The sequence below is a fragment of the Gavia stellata genome, chromosome 7, assembly GCF_030936135.1.
Source record: "Gavia stellata isolate bGavSte3 chromosome 7, bGavSte3.hap2, whole genome shotgun sequence".
In the NCBI taxonomy this organism is placed as follows: domain Eukaryota; kingdom Metazoa; phylum Chordata; class Aves; order Gaviiformes; family Gaviidae; genus Gavia; species Gavia stellata.
In genome coordinates this window covers 45,250,887-45,273,277 of record NC_082600.1, presented here as the reverse complement: position 1 = coordinate 45,273,277, position 22,391 = coordinate 45,250,887, and the positions used below count along the sequence as shown (strand labels likewise).

The 22,391-nt window shown below is 48.9% G+C and overlaps 3 protein-coding genes across 3 annotated transcripts; 1 reads left to right on the top strand and 2 right to left on the bottom strand.

The window, feature by feature from the left end:
* Nucleotides 1-3,445: 3,445 nt before the first annotated feature.
* On the bottom strand, nt 3,446-10,805 carry NDUFS3 (NADH:ubiquinone oxidoreductase core subunit S3). The gene is made up of 7 exons (XM_059819751.1): nt 10,760-10,805; nt 10,564-10,626; nt 8,326-8,423; nt 7,906-8,055; nt 5,854-5,979; nt 5,446-5,565; nt 3,446-3,688 (listed from the first exon to the last, which is right to left on the bottom strand). The coding sequence occupies exons 1-7, from the start codon at nt 10,803-10,805 to the stop codon at nt 3,521-3,523; spliced, it is 771 nt and encodes a 256-aa protein (XP_059675734.1). The 3' UTR covers nt 3,446-3,520.
* A 224-nt stretch (nt 10,806-11,029) lies between these two features.
* KBTBD4 (kelch repeat and BTB domain containing 4) lies at nt 11,030-18,234 on the top strand. The gene is made up of 4 exons (XM_059819737.1): nt 11,030-11,048; nt 13,170-13,790; nt 16,338-16,444; nt 17,032-18,234. Exons 1-4 carry the CDS (start codon nt 11,030-11,032, stop codon nt 17,890-17,892), a joined length of 1,608 nt encoding a protein of 535 aa, XP_059675720.1. The 3' UTR covers nt 17,893-18,234.
* A 621-nt stretch (nt 18,235-18,855) lies between these two features.
* On the bottom strand, nt 18,856-21,446 carry PTPMT1 (protein tyrosine phosphatase mitochondrial 1). The gene is made up of 4 exons (XM_059819871.1): nt 21,276-21,446; nt 21,125-21,205; nt 20,397-20,588; nt 18,856-19,125 (listed from the first exon to the last, which is right to left on the bottom strand). Exons 1-4 carry the CDS (start codon nt 21,444-21,446, stop codon nt 18,985-18,987), a joined length of 585 nt encoding a protein of 194 aa, XP_059675854.1. The 3' UTR covers nt 18,856-18,984.
* Nucleotides 21,447-22,391: the final 945 nt, after the last annotated feature.

Below are 22,391 nucleotides of genomic sequence, written 5' to 3'. Positions count from 1 at the left end.
CAGTTTGTTGGCTCATTTAGCACCTCCATCCACCATTATGTTGGTTGTACAGACCTTTTATTCTGTTACCTTGTTTGGATCTTTGATTTTTCTGTTGTAAACATACACGTAGCAGTGTTTGTACAGCTGAAGCTACCTGTCCTCTCAAGACAGTAGATTTCTGCTGCTTCCTTGTCCCATTGTGGACTGCTGGGACAGGCATCTTGCCACAAGGACCCACCCATAGAGACAGACGTGGTCCAGGGCAGTGGTGGAAGGCAGAATGTGTGGTTGAACAGCACCAGAAGAGCCTCTCTGGGAGGGAGGTTTCTTCGAGACGGGACTGCAGGGAGATAGGCAGCATCTTCACGAACGGGAAATTCTGCTTATAGAATTTCAAGAGAAACCTCTTGCTTTGAACATCTTGCCCAGAGCTTGGGGAGACCACAGTCCCAGCCTGGGCCTGTCTGGCAGGTGCTTGGGGGAGGAAGATGAGGCTAAGGGAAGAGAGGAAGGAAGAAGGAGATACATGGCTCCCAGGGAAGGTGCGGTTTGAGTCACAGGAGGTGAAGAAGGAAGAAAACCTTGAGGGAAGTAGGAGCGAAGCACTGTCTGTAACCAGACGGGACCTCCACAGTTACACTGATATTTTCCAGGTATGGTGCTGCTGGTCCTTGTGCAAACATTTTCCTTGTCTTCTTTCAGTTTGTGAGCTGCATCCACTGCTTGAAGGAGTAATGGGCTGTGTAATGCGTCCCACTGCACAAAAGGACCCCCCTCAGGCCTCACAACAACTTGGAGAAGATGTAATGGGATGCAGTGTGATACGGGGCACGCTGTCATCCAGCCTGTCCCTCAGCAGTCCTTAATCTCTGTTCTGCAGGAGTGCAAGGCCCAGCTGAAATCCCCATCTGCATTTTGGCTGGAGATCAATCATAAGGGCCGATACAGAGAGTGTGGCCACGATGCAGAGGGATGGCCTGACACCCTCAACGGCCATGTCCTCAGGGAGGAGAGTCTGCTCGCCCGGCTGTAGGGAGAAATGCCAGAGTTCTGGAAAAAAAACCACCAGTAAAACCTATCAGCTGGGAAAGCTCAACATGGTGACTGTGAGTCATCACCTAAAGTCTGTTTGTCCCTGCAGTACCAGAAAATTTCTCTCCTGAGTAGCGTAAGTCAGTCAGCTACATCTGACTTAAGTATCAGCCAACTTCCTCCTACGGTTGGGAAATCCCACCCAGGCAAACAAGCCTCACGGAGGCTGGTAGCGTGGACCAGGCAGGGAGAGAGGATTTGGAAGACAGCTGTGTGCTTGCCCAAGCTGCCCACAGCCTTGCCCAGCATGAAGCAAGTGCCCACCAGCCAGAAGGAACCCAGAGCGAGGAGGGTCCATAGGCAGGGATGGCCCCGGGGGCTCAGGGGCAGCAGAGGAGGTAGCGTGCCAACACTGGCAGTACTTGGAGAGGCTGTGTAACCTCTCCTGCCCTGGGATAATGCGTCTGGGTGAGTAAATTGCACTCTTCATAAGCTCCCAGGCTTCTCTAATGAGATTTGGGTCCATTAGCAACTATTCCACATACTAAAGACCTGCTGGAGCTGATGCCTGTCCCCACAGGGCTGGCTGCTTTGACTCCAGTACACACATTCTTCTGCAAACCTTGCACTTTGTCCAACTTGACAGGGCATTGTGTCTAATGCTTCTTGATGTCATGTCAATCAAGTTCTCCCTCTGCACAAACATTATGTTTAAATGGGGGTTTTCTTTCTGTTCCTGCTACTATCAGTCTTCTGACTTACCGTGCTGGGAAATACATATTTTTTATGATACACAAACTGTGAGTCTTGGCATGTGTGCCTCAAGCAACCTGGGATGAGGCAGGGAGAACACAGCAGGGAAATGTGCTTTATAAAGAATTTTCCCAGTAACAGAAGTGGTGCCAGGAACTTTTCTGTCTTGTGCAATAGGCATCGGCATGCAAAAAGAGCCACTGCAACAGAAAACAGAACCAGCTGTGGAACATGTTGTAGGAAGGACCAAAAGTACACTTGCTATTTAATCAGCTCGACTGATGGCAGATCCAAAGTGGAGCCAAGAATTGTATAAACCCCCAAACTTCTGCTGATTTGAGCTCCCTTCTCTTTCCCCTGAAGAGCTGTAACTTTTAAGGTGAGTGGCAAATGCTATTAATTCTAACTAGAGAACACTGGTCTGAGTCACATTGCAAACACTGCCAGCCACAGCAGCCTGAAACAAATTTAAAAAAAAAAAAAAGAATTTAAGAAGCCTATGCTTACAATGCTGGGGTGGAAACAAACAAACATGAAACCTGATTCTTACCATACAGTTCAGATCTTTGTTCTTGCAAACAGATCAAATTCTAGTCACAATGAGTACTTGTCCCTTTTTTTTTTCTTAATTGAATTTATTATTGTCCTGTCCCTTCCTCCATCCCATACTCTAATCTCCCCCAAACCCCTTTTTTAATTAGTACTCTCAGAATTTAAAAGCTTAAGTAGTGATGCAGGGAATCTCTACAAACAGCTTGTGAATTATTTTATGAAATCTCTTATATACAATAGTTTTCAGACTACTAATGCACAATTGCATTACGCATTTTCTGGATTAAGGACAAGGGACATTATTAATTGATGACTGCTGTAATGCAATCCCATTCAAACAGGTGGTGGGGTGGACTGAGACTACAGTATTTTTCCAGCATTTTTGGAAGGAGCTGAGATTTTCCACAAGTGCAAAGATAGTGGTAACGCTGTTACATCATACAGCTCAAAATAATTGGAATAGTGACAAAAAGGCATAGCGTCTTGTCTATGGGGCAAGGGAAGGGAGGTTTTTTTGACTGCAGGAAAAAAGCACAATCTGAAGAAGCTGAAGAAAGTAAAAGAAAGACTGCTTGATTGTGAAGAAAAAGCCAACATGAGGGAGTGGCATGTGAGAGGAGGGTACCTGCAACTCCTCCTTCTGCCAGGAGAATGGGCACTAACCTAACTCCCAAGGAGACAATGCAGAGATTTCCACAACTGTTTTGGTCTGGAGCCAGGTCCGTCTTGTGATGTCCTAATAACGACTATATTAGAACAATTTGCAAAAGCTTTGCCTGTTCAATAGATTATTATGGTCTTCCCAACACTGGAGCTGAGATATTGCTGTCCCATTGCTTAAGCTACACAGCTGCTTCAGTACAGTCTCCTAGTGAGCGCTCAGGTTATGACTTATGCCTGCAGGGAGAGCTATCAGAAGCAGTGTATATAAAGCATCTTAGCCGCAGGGAATGCCTGGACTCCATTCAATTTGCAAACCAAAAAAGACAAATCCAGTGTCTTACAACTCAAAACACCAGATAAACATCTACTAGTTGGATTATCAGGATTGTAAATTAGCATCCCTCACCCTGCGCTTTTCATCTAGTTTGAAAACAACATTACTCATGTGACCACAACAGGCAAGAATCTTCTATCAATTTTTATTATTATAAATACTAGAACAGAAAGGATGGTGCCGTGCATCCACTCAATTCTGCTGCTATTTTGCATCTTCTTTCTTAGCTCCTGCTTCTATTTTCAGGGGTTCCGGAGCTGCACGATAGGCAGGAAATGCCTCCCAAGGACTATTCAGATCAAACTTGCGAAATTCCTGAGATAGCTCCACAGGCTCTGCCACTACGCGTTTCACTTCGTCATCATACCGCACCTAGAACCGTGCAGAGAACACAGGCCAGTCATTTTTATACAGTCCCCACAGCACCTCTGCTATTAGCTGTACACAGTAATGACCCAGACCACCCTCTAGTACAGACAACCCTACTTCTTATGCCATGGACAGGCCACAGGCTTCTGCCACAGCTACAGTTCTCCTCACTATTAAAGAGCCCTCCAGATGCCACCAAGACCTCTGGACTCTCCAGGAAAACCCTCCTCTTTGCTACCACGTACCTCAGGTGACTAACCTGAATTAGGAGCGCCCAGCCTACAGTCCATATGAAGTCCCCAGGGAGTAACACTCATTTCACTTGCGGTTTGATATACAGAGGTAAATATTTGATAAATGGCAAGGGTCAGTTCAACTGGAGTTTTATAATCTGGGCCTACAAAAACTCAACAAAGTGGAGTTCCGACTGCATTAAGATCAGTTCAGTCCTTTATTCCTCTGGGAATCTCCAGTTTTGCAGTGGGAAGTTTAATCTTCCAGAAGACATGCTAAAAGCAAATTTCTTCGGTATACAGCACTTGAAATTTGCTCAGTGTCTCCAGCCTTAGGCTGCCTTATTACAGATGATACTTTGTGACGACTTCAAATTTCCATGCAGGAGGTGTATACAACTCCTCTGAATACAGACAAGTGAAACATCCTTAGTGCCTTTTGGACAAAGGATTGTAAAGCAGTCACATCTCTGTATCGAAACTGAGATCATAGAATCATAGAACAGTTTGGGTTGGAAGGGACCTGTAAAGGTCATCTAGTCCAACCCCCCTGCGATGAGCAGGGACATCTTCAACTGGATCAGGTTGCTCAGAGCCCCGTCCAACCTGACCTTGAATGTTTCCAGGGATGGGGCATCTACCACAACTTCTCTGGGCAACCTGTTCCAGTGTTTCACCACCCTCAGCATAAAAAAAATTCTTCCTTATATCTAGTCTGAATCTACCCTCTTTTAGTTTAAAATCATCACTACACGCCCTACTAAAAAGTCTGTCCCCTTTAAGTACTGAAAGACCGCAATAAGGTCTCCCTGGAGCCTTCTCTTCTCCAGGCTGAACAACCCCAAGTCTCTCAGCCTGTCCTCACAGGAGAGGTGTTCCCACCCTCTGATCATCTTTGTGGCCTCCTCTGGACCTGCTCCAACCAGTCCATGTCTTCCCTGTGCTGAGGACCCCACAACTGGACGCAGTACTGCAGGTGGGGTCTCGCCAGAGCGGAGCAGAGGGGCAGAATCACCTCCCTTGACCCGCTGGCCATGCTGCTTTGGATGCAGCCCAGCAGACAGCTTTCTGGGCTGTGAGCGCACGTTGCCGGCTCATGTCCAGCTTTTCATCCACCAGTACCCCCAAGTCCTTCTCCGCAGGGCTGCTCTCAATCCCTTCATCCCCCAGCCTGTATTGATACCGGGGGGGCTGCCCCGACCCAGGTGCAGGACCTTGCACTTGGCTTTGTTGAACCTCCTGAGGTTCACACAGGCCCACTTCTCGAGCTTGTCCAGGTCCCTCTGGACGGCATCCCATCCCTCAGGTGTGTCACCGCACCACTCAGCTTGGTGTCGTCTGCAAACTTGCTGAGGGTGCACTCGATCCCACCGTCTATGTCATTGATGAAGATATTAAACAGTACTGGTCCCAATACGGACCCCTGAGGAACACCACTTGTCACTGATCTCCATCTGGACATTGAGCCATTAAGAGATAAGAGAATTGGAGAGATTTGATAACTTTAGACATGAGCATATCTCCTACCTCCACGTAACCAGAGAGCGGAAAGTCCTTCCGGAAAGGATGGCCTTCAAACCCATAGTCTGTGAGTATTCGCCTTAGATCAGGGTGGTTGGCAAAGAAAACACCGTACATGTCCCAAACCTAAATGAAAGGGAGCCAAGTAAGTTGAATTAGATTAGGAAAAAACCCAAATCCTTCATGTATTATGTCCATAAAATTTCAGTTACATGCCTGGCTTTGTGCAGTGCCAGCAAAACTGATGCAGGAACTCATTCAAAAGCAAATCAAACACCCTTTTATCTCCTATTCTGAAAAGGCAGCCAGGGAAACACTTCTCTCTTTCTTCCACAGGGCCCTGGGAATCAGTTTAATCAGGAAAACACAGCCCCTCTCCACAAAGCCTCTGCTCCCCAGTACACTAGCACTCACCTCTCTTTCATACCAGTTTGCTGCCTTGTGCACAGACACTGCTGAGTCAACAGGCGTCAACTCATCAGTATATGTCTTCACGCGGATCCGACTGTTGAACCGCAGAGACAGGAGATTGTACACAATCTGAAGCAAAATAAAAGACGGCATTGGTCTTGTACGGTATTTATGGATCTCTTTGCAGTAAGTACTGGCTAAGCAAAGGCACACGAAGACTATTTCAAATATTCTTTATCAGCAGAATCACATTCAGCACTTCAGAGCTGGGCACGAAATGACATTATTACACCTGAAATTCCAATAGCTTACCACTTCGATCCTTAAAAGTGTAACAAAAAGGACGTGAGATTTAGAAAACATGAATGATGAAGAAGAGCTGAAGTAAAGAGGGATACTAAATCTTAAAAAAAGAGAATACTGAAGGGATGGACACACTTGACAGTAGTCTTTCAATAGTCTGTCACAAAGAAAAAGGCTATCAATTACTCTCAGCATCCAGTGGGAGAAAGCTAAGAAGAAATACACTTAATTTGCAGCAAAGAAGTTGGATACCAGGGAAAATTTCTAACTCTTCTGGTGATGAAGTACTAATAAAAAGGCTGCTTATGAGGATTACTAGAACCTCAGGGAGGGGAGGGCGGGAATACTCACTACAAGCAGACTGAAAAAAAAACCCCAAATCTTTGTAAGAATTTGTGTAGCCTTGTTTGATACTGCCTCTGTGAAGACGGCTGGAAAAGATGAATTCATTAAGGTCTATATTTCTATTATTTCTATGAATCTACTACCCTCACTTTTAAAAGAAAAATCCTGAACTAAAAAATCTTCAACTTCTTCAGCGACCGGAGGCCTTTGAATTACAGAAACTCTCTCTACAACTCTCAGAATTTTTGCCTAATCATGAGTTACGTTACTAGAAGTCAAAGGTGTAATTAGCAAAGCAAGAAGGAGCTATGTTTGAAAACAACAGACATCTGATTAGCTAATATAGAGAAGGCAAACCTGCCACCCCTCGCTTTCTGAGCAGCTGTTGGTAAGTGATTTAATGCCACAAGATAAACCAACAGGGGAAAATAAATCAGCTACTTTTCATTATCCTTGTTACTTGCTGGGAACTAAAATTCTACCTATTCACTTCTCTTGTCCAAAAGACAGTCTGCCCAGATTAGACAAGGGAAGACGGACATCTCTTCGTCTTTAAGGCTGCCTAAACCATAGTCAGCCTCCTACAGCATGTGAGTCCTAGGGATTTTCTGCCGCTGTCTTTTACAGATCTTCCTAGGTTAAACTACAATAATGTCTGTGCAACAATACCGTGAACGAAGCTTTCTAATAGCAGGTGAGAAGACAATATGCTGAGTCTGTGGTTTCCCCAGAAATGTATCTTTTCTTTCTCTATTTGCAGCTGCAGTTTTTCTGCAGCTGGAAAGCTATATGGTGAGATTTTCAAAAGCATCTGTGGGAACCAAATCTCCAATATCCACTGAAAGTCAGTGGAAGTTCAGTGTCCCAAATCTTCTGAGAGCTTTCTGAAAATCTGCCTCATCTCCTATTTGGTCCCAACTTTCAAGGAATGTTTTCAAAACAACTGAATAGTTTTTTGGTTTTTCAAACAGAGGAAAATTGTTAAGAAGATTGATGGGATTTAAAGAAAAACATGATCAGTTGTGTCAACAGCAGCTGACAGGCCTAAGCAGAAGAAGGAAGAGCACCAGTTCACATCAGGCCAGCAAGAAGTCTCTAGACACTTTGGTAAAACTAAACCAAACAAAAAAAACCCACCCCAAAACAAAAAACACCCCCCCCAAAAAAAAAGAAAGAAAAGGAAAGAGACTTTCAGCAGAGCACAAAAGGAAAGCCTGACTAGGAACTCATGCAGTAACAGTTCTGCTACTGCTTCCACGATCAACAGATTAAACAAAACCCAGCATTTCAGAGTGGATTTTCTTTTCACTGTCAGAAAGCAAAAAATGTGGTCAGAGCTGCAACAGCACCCACAGCCATCAGCACCCGTGAAACTCTCTGAGTCCTGCACCTATGAGCAGTTCTTACCTCAAAGCGGTACTGCCGAGATGGGACATCAACAGCAGTCAAGTCAGCCAAGGATTTGAACTGGGCATTAGTGTGATCTCGAAGGAAGGTCAGAACTGGAATGATCCCATCCGGATGGATCAGAAGTTCCAGCTCATTGAAACAGGTCACCTGATGAGAACAGCAGAAAGGGCATGAATACAAACACCAACAGGACTGAACATTACACTGAATCCAGCAGGAGACCTAAACAAGGAGAATATATGGTACAGCAGACACATAATGACATCAGATGAAGGGGCTTAACAACAGCAGTAACTTTCATGTAATTCTGACAACCTTTCTTCCCCAGAACAACTTCTGGAAACATCTAACAGACAAGTAATGTCTTCACTGGGTCCTGTCCCCCCCTGCAAGAACTATTTCTTGAACAGCACCTACCTGTACTTGCTGGATATACTTGGGCAGAATCTCAGCCACGTACTCCCCAAAAGCACACAGCTGCTTCTGTTCTACTTCATTTTTTGGTCTGACAGTAGCTAAAGAGAAAAATAAAGTTCCCAAGATTATGGCAGGGAACACAGAAAGCTACAGAAAGCAGAGCAGTGACTCCCATCCCTGACTTAAAAATCCCTTTAACCAGTCTAGCTGCCTCTCAGTAGCTCTGGCAGAACCAGTCAGCCTCAGGTTCAGGTAACCCGCACAGTTTATTTATGGTAAATCGGAGGCTAAACATAACATGTACGTATAGTAGAATATCTACGATGCTGTAATAGAGACTTAGCAAGGTAGTAATATAATAGACTATAGCAACATACATGTGTTGTGGTACACAGAACAACATGGAACTGGAGACTTCGGTAAGGAAAGAAGTTTGCGCCAGTGCTAGACAGAAATGTTTTTGTCTGCTGTAAATACAGTGGGAGGATGAGTCCCACAAGATGACGGAGAAGCAAATACCAAGGTGAGAACAAGAAGAGGCAGAGATGACAGAGCTGAACTTAGGTACTGCTCATGACATTCAGCCTGGGTCTAGAAAGGATCTTTTATTCTAGACAAAATAACCCTGGTTTTGTTTGATGTGCCAGCGTCTGAGCAACCCCCCCGTAATCAAAACACCCTAGGAGCTCATATTGCTTTTTCTGTTGTTGTTGTTACGATTACAAACTCTCTGCAGGACTCAGGGCAACGAGGGGCTCTGAAGCTGTTGCCCAGGCACAACGTTGCCCCGAAGAGGGGCTGGCCCACCGGGCAGGGCGCAGAGGGACAGGCAGAGCGAGCACGGGCATCAACACAGCCCCGTTCCTGCGCAAAACCCAGGCTCCCGGGTGACAGGCCTCACCCACGCTCCGACCCGCTCACCGAAAAGGCTGCACGGCACCGAGCCCTCGCAGGGCAGGCAAACCCAGCGCCGAGCCGGGAGCTGAGCGGGACGCAGGCCCCGGCCTCCTCCGCTGCCCCCGCCCCGCCACCAAACCAACGGCCCTGTATTGGGTTTACGTGGCAGCGCTTTGGTAGCAGGGGGGGCTACAGGGGTGGCTTCTGTGAGAAGCTGCTAGAAGCTTCTCCTATGTCTGATAGAGCCAATGCCAGCCGACTTCAAAACGGATCTGCCACTGGTTAAGGCCGAGCTAATCAGCAACAGTGGTAGCACCTCTGTGATAACATATTTAAGAAGGGGGGAAAAACCGGGAAGTGGCAGCCGGAGAAGAGAGGAGTGAGAATATGTGAGAGAAACAACTCTGCAGACACCAAGGTCAGTGAAGAAGGAGGGGAGGAGAGGCTCCAGGCGCCGGGGCAGAGATTCCCCTGCAGCCCGTGGCGAAGACCATGGTGAGGCAGGCTGTGCCCTGCAGCCCAGGGAGGTCCACGGTGGAGCAGATATCCACCTGCAGCCCGTGGAGGACCCCACGCTGGAGCTGGTGGATGCCTGAAGGAGGCTGTGATCCTGTGGGAAGCCCATGCTGGAGCAGGCTCCTGGCTGGACCTGTGGAGCCGTGGAGAGAGGAGCCCACGCTGGAGCAGGTTTGCTGGCAGGACTTGTGACCCCACGGGGGACCCACACTGGAGCAGTCTGTTCCTGAAGGACTGCACCCCATGGAAGGGACCCATGCTGGAGCAGTTCGTGAAGAGCTGCAGCCCGTGGGAAGAACCCACGTTGGAGAAGTTCGTGGAGAACTGTCTCCTGTGGGAGGGACCCCACGCTGGAGCAGGGGAAGAGTGTGAGGAGGAAGGAGCGGCAGAAACAACGTGTGATGAACTGACCGCAACCCCCATTCCCCGTCCCCGTGCGCCGCTCGGGGGGAAGAGGTAGAAAATCAGGAGTGAAGTTGAGCCCGGGAAGAAGGGAGGGGTGGGGGGAAGGTGTTGGTTTTTTTAAGATTTGGTTTTACTTCTCATTATCCTACTCTGATTTTGACTGGTAATAAATTCAACTAATTTCCCCAAGTCAAGTCTATTTTGCCCATGATGGTAGTTGGTGAGTGATCTCCCTATGTCCTTATCTCGACCTACGAGCCTTTTCCTCATATTTTCTCTCTCCTGTCCAGCTGAGGAAGGGGAGTGAGTGAGCGGCTGTGTGGTGATTAGTCCGGCTGGGCTTAAACCACGACAGGCCCCAACCCTGCGGCCACGCCGGGGCCCCCGCCCCGCTCCCGCCGCCGGCCCCCGCTCACTTACGGCGAGTCTCCGCGGCGGAGCTCCCCGCCAGCCGGGCCTGCGCCGCCGCCGGGCCTGCGCCAGCTGCGGAGAGAAACGGACACGGCTGACCGACGGCCGCCCGCCCGCGCCCGCCAACCGCCCGACTCGAGCGGCGGCCACGGGCCGGCCGAGCCCCGCCGCCTCCCCGCGACAGGCAGCGGCCGCGCCCCCTCACCTCGCAGCGCGGCCCGCACCAGCCCCCGCGCCGCCGCCGCCAACATCCCCGCCGGGACACGGAGGGGCAAGGGCACGGACCGGAAGCGGAAGGCGCCGCCGTCGCCGCGCTTCCCCCGGAGGGCGGAAGGGCGCGCGGGCCTTCCCGGGGACGCTTCCGGGTCGGTGGCCGGAAGCGGCGAGTGCCTGGCGGCGCCTGGCGCAGGGTGAGGGGCGCGGAGGAGCCGCTGGGGCACCCCAGGGCGGCGGCGGGAGGCTCCGGGGCGGCGGCATGAAGGGAGGCGCCGCAGGTGGGTGCCGTGCTGCGGCGGAGCGGGGGCCGGGGTCGGCCCGGCGCCCTGGGGCGGCGGGAGGCCTCGGGGGCGAGGTGGACCGGCACCGGGTGAGGAGCAGCCCTGCCGCCAGCCCGGCCGCGGAGGCAGCGAGCTCCGCGGAGACGCGTCCGCCGTCGGGTGCGGGCGTGAGGGGCGGGCGGGCAGGGCAGGCCCCCGGGCTGAAGCAGCGCCCTGAGGGCGAGGTGACGTTCTGGCGGTTTTCACAGCCTCAGTGTGGCCCCCGCGGGGGTCTTCGCTTTTCCGAGCGTTGGCTTTGCTTTCCTCCCCCCCGCCCCCGCCGTGTGAAGTCGCTGTCGGTTGTGTACGCGGGTTCCCGGGTGCCAGGCGCTGTCGTGGAGCAAGGAGGGAAGTAGCTGTGCCAGGTATTGGTTACACCATCGTTACCTATAGCACCTATGGCATACGGCAGGTCATCGCTTTGGTAACGCAAAATGCGCATGGAGCGTAAGATTTTGCTTTATGGGACGCCCCACTTTTCCCGCACCTCTCTTTATAGCGGAGATGCCATGGATGTAAAGGGGAACTTTGTGTTTACAAAGAAGGATGTGAGATTTGCAGTAGTCTTTAGCTGCTCTTGGAATTTCTTTCGTGACTTGGCACCAGTTCTCTGGAAACTGTGCAGGGCAGCGGGGGCAGCTGGGTCTGCTGTGCCAAGAGGGCAGAGTAGTCTGTCCGTCCGTCCATCCATCCATCCATCCATCTCCTGGCACTCTGCGTGGTCATGTCGGCTCTCTGGGCTGCCGCTTCTGAGCACCTTCACTGTAAGGATCAAGAGCTCCAACTGAAGTGGAAGCCCTTACTTGCTAAAGCTGGAAAAATAGTATCAATGTGTGCTGTGCCAGCTGCAGTTCCTCAGTCTCTTACAGATTAATGTATAGGTACTTTTAAGACAGACCAGAACTATTGTAAAATAACAATAAGGGTATAATTGAGACAGGTCACCATCAGGGCTTGTCCCGCCAATTAGGGATGTAGACACTACCTCCCGTGAACAGAACTTGAGCAACGAACTTAGGAGCCCTCCTGTGTCAAGCCGAGCTGTTGTAAGAAAATGCGTGTTTGACAAAATAAAGCATGGAAGAGTAACTGTGAATCTCTTGGGAAAAAATCCTGTCTTTGGGAAATATTGCCCTGGAAATCATGTTCAGTATTAATTGAAGAAATTTGTGATATCAGTCACCGTGGCTGATAGTTGAGGTGTAAAAATAAGTTTAAAGTGAATGCAAGCAGGCGTCTATTTGCTCCCAATGCTGTCAAGAGCCGTGTTAAAGAAGAGCTCTTTTCTACAGCAGTCATTCTCTGGTTCAGAAGCTTTTTTGACCCACAAACTGCTTGGACCCCTGCAAACAATTTCTGTTGCCTACTAAGAGGTCTTACCTTTAAATTGAGTTCTCCTTGCCACTGGGGAAAGAGTGGCTAACAGCATCTAGCATGTTATTTGCGTGGTGAAGATATCTGACACATTGACAAACTGAGTGTGACCATCAGTTATCTCATTTGGTTAGCTTGAAGGACAGGTGGTTGTGTCTGGCAGACTTCTTGCACATCTTTTTGGTAAAAACAAGTTCACCTTACTTGATACCACTGCACAGATTAATTATGTTGGTTTTGGATGGTAACTAATTCCTCCTGATGATATGAACTGCTGTCTGTGCTCTTTGTTAGTAAGATACTGTAATCCTTTTTCCAGCTAGCCCAGCTATGGTGCTACCACATTCTTTTGGCTTTGTGAGTTTCCTAGTGCGGTTGCTGGACTTTCCGCTTGAATAACTGTTGCTGCGTTTCTTTGTGTCAGTGAAATGAGTGGTGAAAAGGTATGTACGTCTCCCGGTTCTGCTGGGATGTGATGCTCACTGTACTGGAAATTTGGTATATATTATAATTTTAACTATGCCAACTTCTCATTTTTTGTTTGAGATTCTGAAGCTCAAGCAGAAGTCTCTGGCTGCGCTATTTATATTTAGTCTAAAATATGCTGGCTTCTTACCAATATGTTTGATTTTTCCCTATATCCTGAAGTACTGCGTAATCTTGTTAGTGGAGAGAGAAAGCCATATAATTATTGTGATTTTACAGATTGCTGGAGGTCTGATCTGTGCAGCACCATGGACTCATCGGAAGAGACTGGAGGCTCCTCTGCAGAAGAGAACTACTTTGTGAACTACACCTTCACCGATCGCTCCCACTCAGGCCGCGTGGCCCAGGGTATTATGAAATTATGCTTGGAGGATGAGCTCTTTGCTGATGTTACAATATCAGTGGAAGGCAAAGAATTCCAGCTGCACCGTTTGGTCCTCTCAGCTCAGAGTTGCTTTTTTCGTTCTATGTTTACTTCCAACCTAAAGGAGGCCCACAACCGGGTGATTGAGCTGCAGGACGTTAGCGAGAGTGTCTTTCAGCTCCTTGTGGACTATATTTACCATGGGACTGTAAAGTTGAGGGCAGAGGAGTTGCAGGAAACCTATGAAGTGGCAGACATGTACCAGCTGACTGCCCTTTTTGAAGAGTGCTCCCGTTTCCTGGCCCGTACGGTACAGGTTAGGAACTGTCTGCAGGTCATGTGGTTGGCAGATCAACACAGTGACATGGAGCTCTACACAGCTGCCAAACACTGTGCAAAGTCACATTTGTCTCAACTGCAAGACACAGAGGAGTTCCTACACCTGCCTCTCCGCCTGCTGACAGACATCCTTACAGGTAAGGAGTTGTTGAGACTAGCCAGGATGTGGATGTAGACTTTCAGAGAGTCTATCAGGGACTGAACAAAATGGATGGAAAGATCCAAGCTTTCATAATCACTGTCTATTCAGAGGCTTAGCTAAGCTAAGCAAAGCAAAACATTCTGGATAACTTAATCGGAAAATAAACTATTAATTCTTCCTGGACATAAAGCTATAGAAAAGGGACAGAGAGGATGCTGGTAATGCCCAGCAGTTCCTGAGTCAACAGGTCAGAAGTATTACAAGTTTTTTTTAAACATAACTTAATAACTTTCAACTGTTTGTTGTATTTTGGTTTCCATTAAAAGTAAAAAAAAGAAGCCTTACCAGAAATGAACATCTTATAAAAGTCGTCTTTTTTTTTTCTTTAGTTCTTAATCAGTTAACATAGTAATGCAACAACTCAACATTTGTAAGAAGGCTTGAGCACAAGCCTTATTTTTAGACTGTGTTAGTGTTTATTAACAATTGTATATAATTGTTAGGATTATTTAGGCTAGGCACTCAGCTGACTGAAACAGAGGCATTGTAACATCTTAGGTAAAACAGTAATTACCCTCCTTGTGAAGGTAATAGCCTTCCACAGTAATGGATGCAATGACTCAGGGTTGTGAAGGATGTGTCAACACATCAACAACTTAGTCCAACTGCCACCAATCCTTAAAGAGTCTCTACTTCCCTAGTACGTACAGCCAGTACTTGAAAACTTCTCTGTGATGCTGCAGTCACAACTCCATTTTTGTGTATTTATGTATCATTGGTAGAGGAAGCAAGAATGTGGAAGAAGCTCATACTTTCAAATGTACTGGACTTGGGACCAGAGCAGTTGCCCCTTTCTTGCTTTAAATAATTTTGTAAATGAGTAAATAACTATACTTTGTGTGTCATGTGTTTTATATGCTGTTATAACAATAAAACTACTACGACTGGCTTCTTTGGAATACTGGCAAAGCTGTCTGTAAGACTTAACATAGCCTTTAAAGTTGATGCTATACATATGAGAGTCTTTACAGATACTGCATTGTATTATCTCTGTTGCATCTAAGGAAATTCGCAGTCAAAAACCTATTGAGAATATGTACTGATAGTCATCAAAATTACTCTAATTTTATCATAGTTTTTTTGAGCTATCTAGCTAAAGTTTTTAAACTAAGTTGTGACTTCATTAAAAAAAATTAATTCCTAAAATCATGAAATAAAGCTAGAGATGTCAATCACCCTTAACTTCCTAGGGATTCCGTGTAGTAACTGTAGTTTTAAGACTATGGTCTTTAGTGTTTGTGGTCCTAAATTAAAATAATTGCTCAATAAAACTTTTTTTCCGTGCTTCATCTATTTCCATATATAGAATCGCATTACTCAATATTTATGCCAAAACTTAGCTCATAAAATGGATTAAAATCTGAAATATACTCTTACTGCTGGCAGGGGAAATCTTTGGCTTTTGCAATTCCTGCATCTTTGTTTAGTTAATGGAGAATTAAATAGAGGAGGCTATTAGTGGCAAGAATTAAAATCAATTTCGTTAAATCGTAATTTATTAAGCTTACCTTTTGTGGCACTCTAGGATCTATTTCGGAATCAGTTTTTCCATTTAACTACTACGTGTGATGGATAGTTTATGGAAATCCCTTTTACTAAATAATCAGAGTTGAAATACTTGCTTTTGTTCCATGCTTTTCCTCCTCCCTTCCATTATAGAGAAAAGTGTTGGAATTCGTCTGATGCCTTCAGCATCCTTAAATTCAGGGTTTGTCATGAGAGCAGGCTACAAAATCAGAGAGCCTTCTTAGGGCAGCCTCTCAGTGAATACAGGCATAATTGCTGGCTTTCAAACTGGAAGTAAATGCCTAAAATATTCCAGGTAATGTACTGATGATGATGATGATGCAGTAGCTTGTAGCGTAACCAAAACTTCCAGTTATGTCTGGAAACAAATCGAAATCTGATGCAGTCTGCTGAGTGTTTCCTACTGTCACACTGCTAAGGAAAGCTATAGAAGCTCCTTGGGGATTTCCAAATGGTAAGAGGATAGCAGCAACACCATGTGTTCAGTCTTGAGGGTCAGGGTCAGCTGTCTGACAGTGCTCAGAGAAGGAAAATTTCTGCAGGTGACGTTTGCTAGATATGTTTCTAGGACCAGCCAGAAAGGCAGCTGCTGAGATTCTCACACAAGAGAATCCTTTCGCCTAAATGCTTAAATAAGAAAATATTTTTCATCGTCACAAAGCATGCAAGTTCTCCTTCCTGCCGTCTTTCTCTCGCGCGTAGATTCCTTTGTTGAAACTCAAAGTGCTTAAGATTGGGCAGCTCTGTCTTCTGTTATTTATCCAAACTAATATCGTGTAGATGCCTGACTGGCAGTGCTGATCATGCCTGCCAAAATCTATAAACTTCTGGATCTTTTTTTCCTCTCTGGAAAGTAGGGTTTGTGGTGGGAGTGGGAGTTGCAGGAAAAGGATGTTCCTGAGTACGCACACCTTTGTCTAGATATCATAAATGCCTTTCTGTCCCCAAACCGCAGATGGCGTTCCATGTTCTCAGAATCCAACGGTTGCCATAGAAACCTGGATCAACTTCAACAAGGAGGAGCGAGCGGGCTTTTCGGAGACGCTGCGGTCGAGTCTGAAGGTATAAAAAGACCTTCTGTTCCGGGGCTGGTGTAGCACTTGCTGGTTTCGTGCTTTCTGAGGCAGGGTATTCTGCTCACAGGTGTGACTTGGAAGTTGCAGAACACAAATGCCATTGAAATTCATGGTGCTTTTGTGAGGAATGCTTTCATTGTCATAAATAGCAACCCCACCAATAGCTTTTTTAGTTTAACCTGAGACTGCTTTCACTAGTGATTTCAGCAATGCCGCAAATAACTTTTTCACCAGATGCTCAGTTACCAAAGAGCCCATTCAGAAATATGAGTTGGGCATTCCCCTTATAAAAACTCTACTCCATCAGTGATGTAACCAGCCCTTACCTAAACCACAGACACTTGGGTTCCAGTGAAGTCTGTTGCTATTCTGCTATGTCAGATATGACTGGTGTCTTGAAAAGGCTTTGAGGCTCCAAATCCTGAACGCTCTAGGGTGGCAGGACTTGGGAAGCAGGTCACCCACCTCAGGCCCACAGGTGGGTCCTAAAATGCTGAATTATTTGGTCTTAGGCATCACTGATGTTTGTGTAAACAGGCCTAATTCTGCTGACACGCTCCTCCTTTCTCTCAGGTGATTGGAGAAAATGTCCACATCTACCTGATTGGAAAGGAGTCGTCACGTACGCATTCACTCGCTGTCTCTCTGCACTGTGCCGATGATGACTCCATAAGCGTGAGTGGCCAGAACAGCCTGTGTCACCAGATCACTGCAGCCTGCAAGCACGGTAGTGACCTATACGTCGTTGGTGGCTCCATTCCACGACGCATGTGGAAATGCAACAATGCGACTATAGACTGGGAATGGTGTGCCCCTCTGCCCCGTGACCGGCTCCAACACACCCTTGTCTCCGTGCCAAGCAAGGATGCGATATATTCACTGGGGGGTAAAACTCTACAGGACACGCTCTCTAATGCTGTCATATATTACAGAGTACGAGACAATGTCTGGACAGAGACCAGCCAGTTGGAAGTGGCAGTCTCTGGAGCTGCAGGTGTAAACCTTAATGGTGTCATTTACCTGCTGGGTGGGGAGGAAAATGACTTGGACTTCTTCACGAAGCCCTCTCGGCTAATTCAGTGCTATGACACCAACACAGAGAAATGCCACGTGAAGCCATACGTACTGCCTTTTGCAGGGCGCATGCATGCTGCTGTACACAAGGATGTGGTATTCATTGTAGCCGAGGGGGATTCACTGCTATGCTATAATCCTCTACTGGATAGCTTCACCCGGCTATGCCTGCCAGATGCCTGGAGCTCAGTACCATCCCTCTGGAAAATTGCCAGCTGCAACGGCAGCATCTATGTCTTTCGCGACCGCTATAAAAAGGGTGATGCAAATACTTTTAAACTTAACCCAGCCACCTCTGTTGTAACAGTCACAAGTGGCATCAAAGTGCTTCTCACTAACCTGCAGTTTGTCCTGGCCTAAGCAGGAAAAACAGACTCAGTGATAGAAAGGGCAGCAACGGTGTTCTGCTGTGCAGCTCAGAGGCACCCACCACCCTCGGCACCAGTCCCAGTTACTATGAGCTCACAACATCCAGTAAAGACCCCATCCTCTATATCTGTGCAGAGGAAATACAGGCTTTCTGGCTGTGGGCCTATTCTTTTACATAGCACTATTAAAGTTGAACTGCTGCATCTTAGATTTCAGATGGACTAAATGCTATTACTTTGATCCCTTGATGATAAGCTGCTTGCATTTGAGGCCCAAACTGCAACAAACGGTTTTTTTGGCCTGGAACCAATCCACCAGTAACAAATCCTGTAGCATATGGACAATGTCCTCTTTGGCCCAGACTGCTAGTTTTAACTGCCTGGGAGACTGTGTGTTGCTGCCATGTCAGTCACAGAGTTAGATGTGCACTGTGTCCTCCAGGGATGTCCCCATTTAAACATTCCTGTGTCCCTATTGCAGAAGGAGGGACTGGCAGAAATATTTACAGCAGACAGATTCCAGAGCTGACCCCAAGACCTTCAGCAGGTTGCATTATTCAGCGCTTCTCCTAGAGGAGTGGTAACAAACTGGGAACTTGCTTACTGCTCTGTCATAACCTAGCATACAGAGGGAGATCGTTTTTACAAGTATTGGCCTCCTTTACTGTATAGGGAATCCCCACCTGTAATCATAACATAGTGTTGGTGAAAGATGGAATTAAGACCACTTCCTCCTACCCCTCTCTGTTGGCACTGTAACCCTTTGGGTAAGAATCTGAATAAAGTCTCTGCTGAGACAAAGTTTTCTTTTCCTTTGCTGCAAATATTATAGACTTCCTGTGGATTGCAGTTTGGCTCAGCACTGATACTCTGTGTGGGAGAGAAGAACTATGGGGCTCCACGAGAACTAAGAGATTAGCTGTAAAGAAAGAAAGCTTTAATGAAACAGCCCAACTTCCCCTTTACTGTAATTTATGTAAAAATGTCTTTATTGATGGTCAAGAAGTACAATGCTTACGCCTTCATTAGATGATTAAAGCGTAAGATTTTTTTAAAGCAGACGAGACAGAGATTTTGATAGTTCTCACTGATACTCTGCAGTTGTCCCAGCAGTCAAGTTCCTGTGAAATACCTCCAGGACCTGGACTTGCTTGTGCCGAACGAGGATGTGGGGACGGATCTTGGCAATAGCCTCTATTGCTTCCTGAGGGCTCCAGCGATGCAGCTGAAAAGGCAGAAACCCTGCAGATGAAAATCCATTCCATCCTTGCACTAGTTCCTGGAGGCTACAGGCAACATCAGAGTTGTTAGAAAACTTGCTGCTTTGCCCCTTCTGTTTACTTCATGTTCCTCTCAGAGGGGCCTGAATGTCAATGCAAGTTCATTAAATGAGCCCCTCAGTTATAGAGGGGTGGTTGCTGCCTGGGACCTTCATTCTCTGTCTCACTCATGCTTCCATCACACTGTGAATAGTTTCCTAGTCCCACCAGAGCAGAGCAAAAGTGCAGCTTGCTTTTTTTATTTTTTTAAAACTTTCCTAGTACTCCCATCACACTTCAGCGCTTAGTGAGAAAATTTTCCCTTCAGCACTAAGGGAAAATTTTCCAGGGAGCGCTTAATAACACCAAAAGAAGAATCCACAGGTGGGATTTTATTCTTAGTGCTGGCTTACCCAGTTGGGTCTGTAGAGGAACTCGGAAAACCGAAGTCACTTCTCTTGATCCTGAATTGTATTTATTGAAAAGCTTAGAAAGGCTCACCATTTCAGTTAACCAAGGCGAAAATCTGAACAAAAATGGATGTTTATCTGCTCAGTGAATCTACTACCCTTCCAAGTAACTCGTTAATTCACATCTCAATCTGTTGCTCCATAGAAAGGATTAAGAATGGCAGAATCATTCAAAACCCCTTGAGAACTTAACTATATTAATGGCCCAGAAAGCTGAGCAGCTTCCTGAAGCCTGACTGATCTGCCAGAACCAGCAACAGATACTATCAGGCCATGTGTTTCAAAGCTTTGTTGCAACAACAGTTTCTCTCTCCCATAAGATCCGAACATCTTTGCCAGTGCCTGTGCTAATAACTGAGCTGGCAGAGGCAGGCTGCACCGATGAATGAAAAGACTACTTAAAATGGCAGCTTCGCCACTATCTTATTGCCAGCAAGCATTATCTTAAAGAGTATCCTAAGCGCTGATGAACAATGTGCATAAACATAAATGAGATTATCAAAGAAAGCTTAGACTGCAGTTCAGCAAACGTTGTTTCAGTTGTTCATTTACCTTGTATTTGCCACGTCCTACAAAAGAGCAATGTAAGTTTGGGCCCTAGCTATCTACCTCTTTTCAAATGGGTCTCCAGTCCAAACTCTGTAAAATCACAGAATATTAATGCACCTGTACATGCTCAGGTTTCTTGAGCAGAAGCAAATTGTAAAGGTTGGCTGTACTCGCCCGGACTGTATGACAATAAACCCCATTTAGTATAGAAGCCTTACTTGAATTAAATACGCTGCCACCATGGTGGCACTGCGGGAGCGTCCTGCCTTGCAGTGCACGTAGACGCTGTTACCGCACGCTCGGTGTTTCAGTATGAATTCAACACCCTTGTGGAGGTTTTCCAAGGTGGGGACTCCAGTTAGGTCCACGGTGCTGAGACGCAGTTGCTCCACTCCCATTGCCTCCCATTCCTGAAATTGAGATAGCAGATTTGATCAGTTAACTTTCGGGGTTTTTTTTTTTCCAGAAAGAAAACCCAGAACTTGTTGAGACAGTTGGGAAATTCAGTGGAGTTGTAAGCAGACTTTTAATGTCAATTCAAGTTGTATGAAAACTTTAGTGGTGGCTGTCAGAAAAGAGAAGGTAAAGGGAAGTGGGAAGATGCCGTTCAGCTAAAGGAAAGGTGAGCTGGGTTCTCGTCCCCCCCTCAAAAAAAGGCATTCCTGTATGTGCATAGTGATGTGTGTGGAATTAACGCTCCCCTTCCCTCTCCCCTCCACCGCTGTAGCTATAACACTTTACTCGCATCCTCACGTTTTACTGGTTTAGTCGCATAGTTTTAAAAGTCGGCTTAGGCACGAAGAAACGCCGTCTCTGCTGCCAGAGGACTCGGCGGTCGCTGCCAGGATGAGGGCAGGAGGCGGCTCAAGCCTCACCTACGCGGGGACAAGCGCCAAGAGACCCGTCCCGGGGGGCACCGCCAAGCTCCGCGGGCCGCCGGGCTCACCTGGGCGGAGCAGCAGAGGAAGCGGGTCTCGTACTCCTCGTTGAGGGTGACCACGGCGCGCACGTTCTCCTCCGCCACTAGCTGCGGGCACAGGCACCGTCAGGCACCGCCGGCCCGCCCGGCCCGGCCCGCCCCGCCGCGCCCGCCTTACCCTGCGGCTGCGTCCCCGCAGCGGCAGCGCCCCCAGCAGCACGGCGCCGTCGATGCGGTGGAACCAGGGCCGGCGGGACCCGGGCAGCCGCGCCCGCGCCGCCGTGTACAGCAACGTCGGGTAGAAGAGCAGCCGCGCCGCCCCGGCGCCCAGCGCCGCCGCCACCCCCATCGCGGGCAGCGCCGGGCCGGGCCGCGGCGGCCGAGGGGCGGACGAGCGCCGCGGACGAGCGCACTGAGCGTGAGGAGACGGGGGAGGCTGCGGCGGGCTCGTGGCGGGAGCGGGGGCCGCCGGGCGGAGGCGCCGCCGCCGCGGCGGCTGGAGCGGGGCGGTGTTAGGCGGGGCGCGGAGGGACCGGCCGGCCGGGGAGGGCGGGCGCGCGGCCCCGACCCCTCCACCTCGGGGCCGCCGTGGTCTCTCCCGGAAGCGCCGCCATCTTGCGGAGCCGGCCTGAGGCGGCGCAAGGAGCCGAGCGGGGCGCGGGTGGATCCCCGGGGGCAGGTGAGGGCGGCGGCCGCCAGGAGGAGCTCGGGCCGGGCCGGGCCGGGCCGGGCAGGGACGGGACGGTGCGGAGCGCAGCGGAGCTGAGCCGAGCCGAGCCCAGCCCAGCCCGCGGAGAGCGCGATCCGCCTCGCGCAGGTAACGGCTTTCCTCCTCCTTCTCCCCCCCGTTCCCCTGGGCTCCCGCCGTGAGGCCACTCGTGCCGGGCCGCGGCGGCAGCCTCTGCGGCGGGAGCCTCGCTCCCGCCCGCCCACCTCTCCCCCCCCGCGGCGCCGACGGGCTGGGGCCCGCGGGGGAGCCGTCGGGCCGCCGCCCTGTGCGCGCCACCCCGGGGGCGGTGGCTGCCCCGCCGGGAGCTCCCTCCGGGGCCCGGAACCGGAGGCCGCCGGTTGTCGTATGTGCTCTGAGCGCTGACAGCGCCTCGGGCGCCACCGGGCCTCGGGGCGGCGGCGGGGGGCGCTGCAGGTGCGAGCGCAGCCCGAGGTGGCGTCGCCATTGGGGCGGGGGGGAGGGTGCTGCGAGGGGCCCGGGGCGGCCCTTGGGGCGGGGGAGCGGCTCCCCCGGGCTACGGCCGCCGTCAGCCTGCCGGGCTGGGCGGCTGAAGCGCCGCGGAGC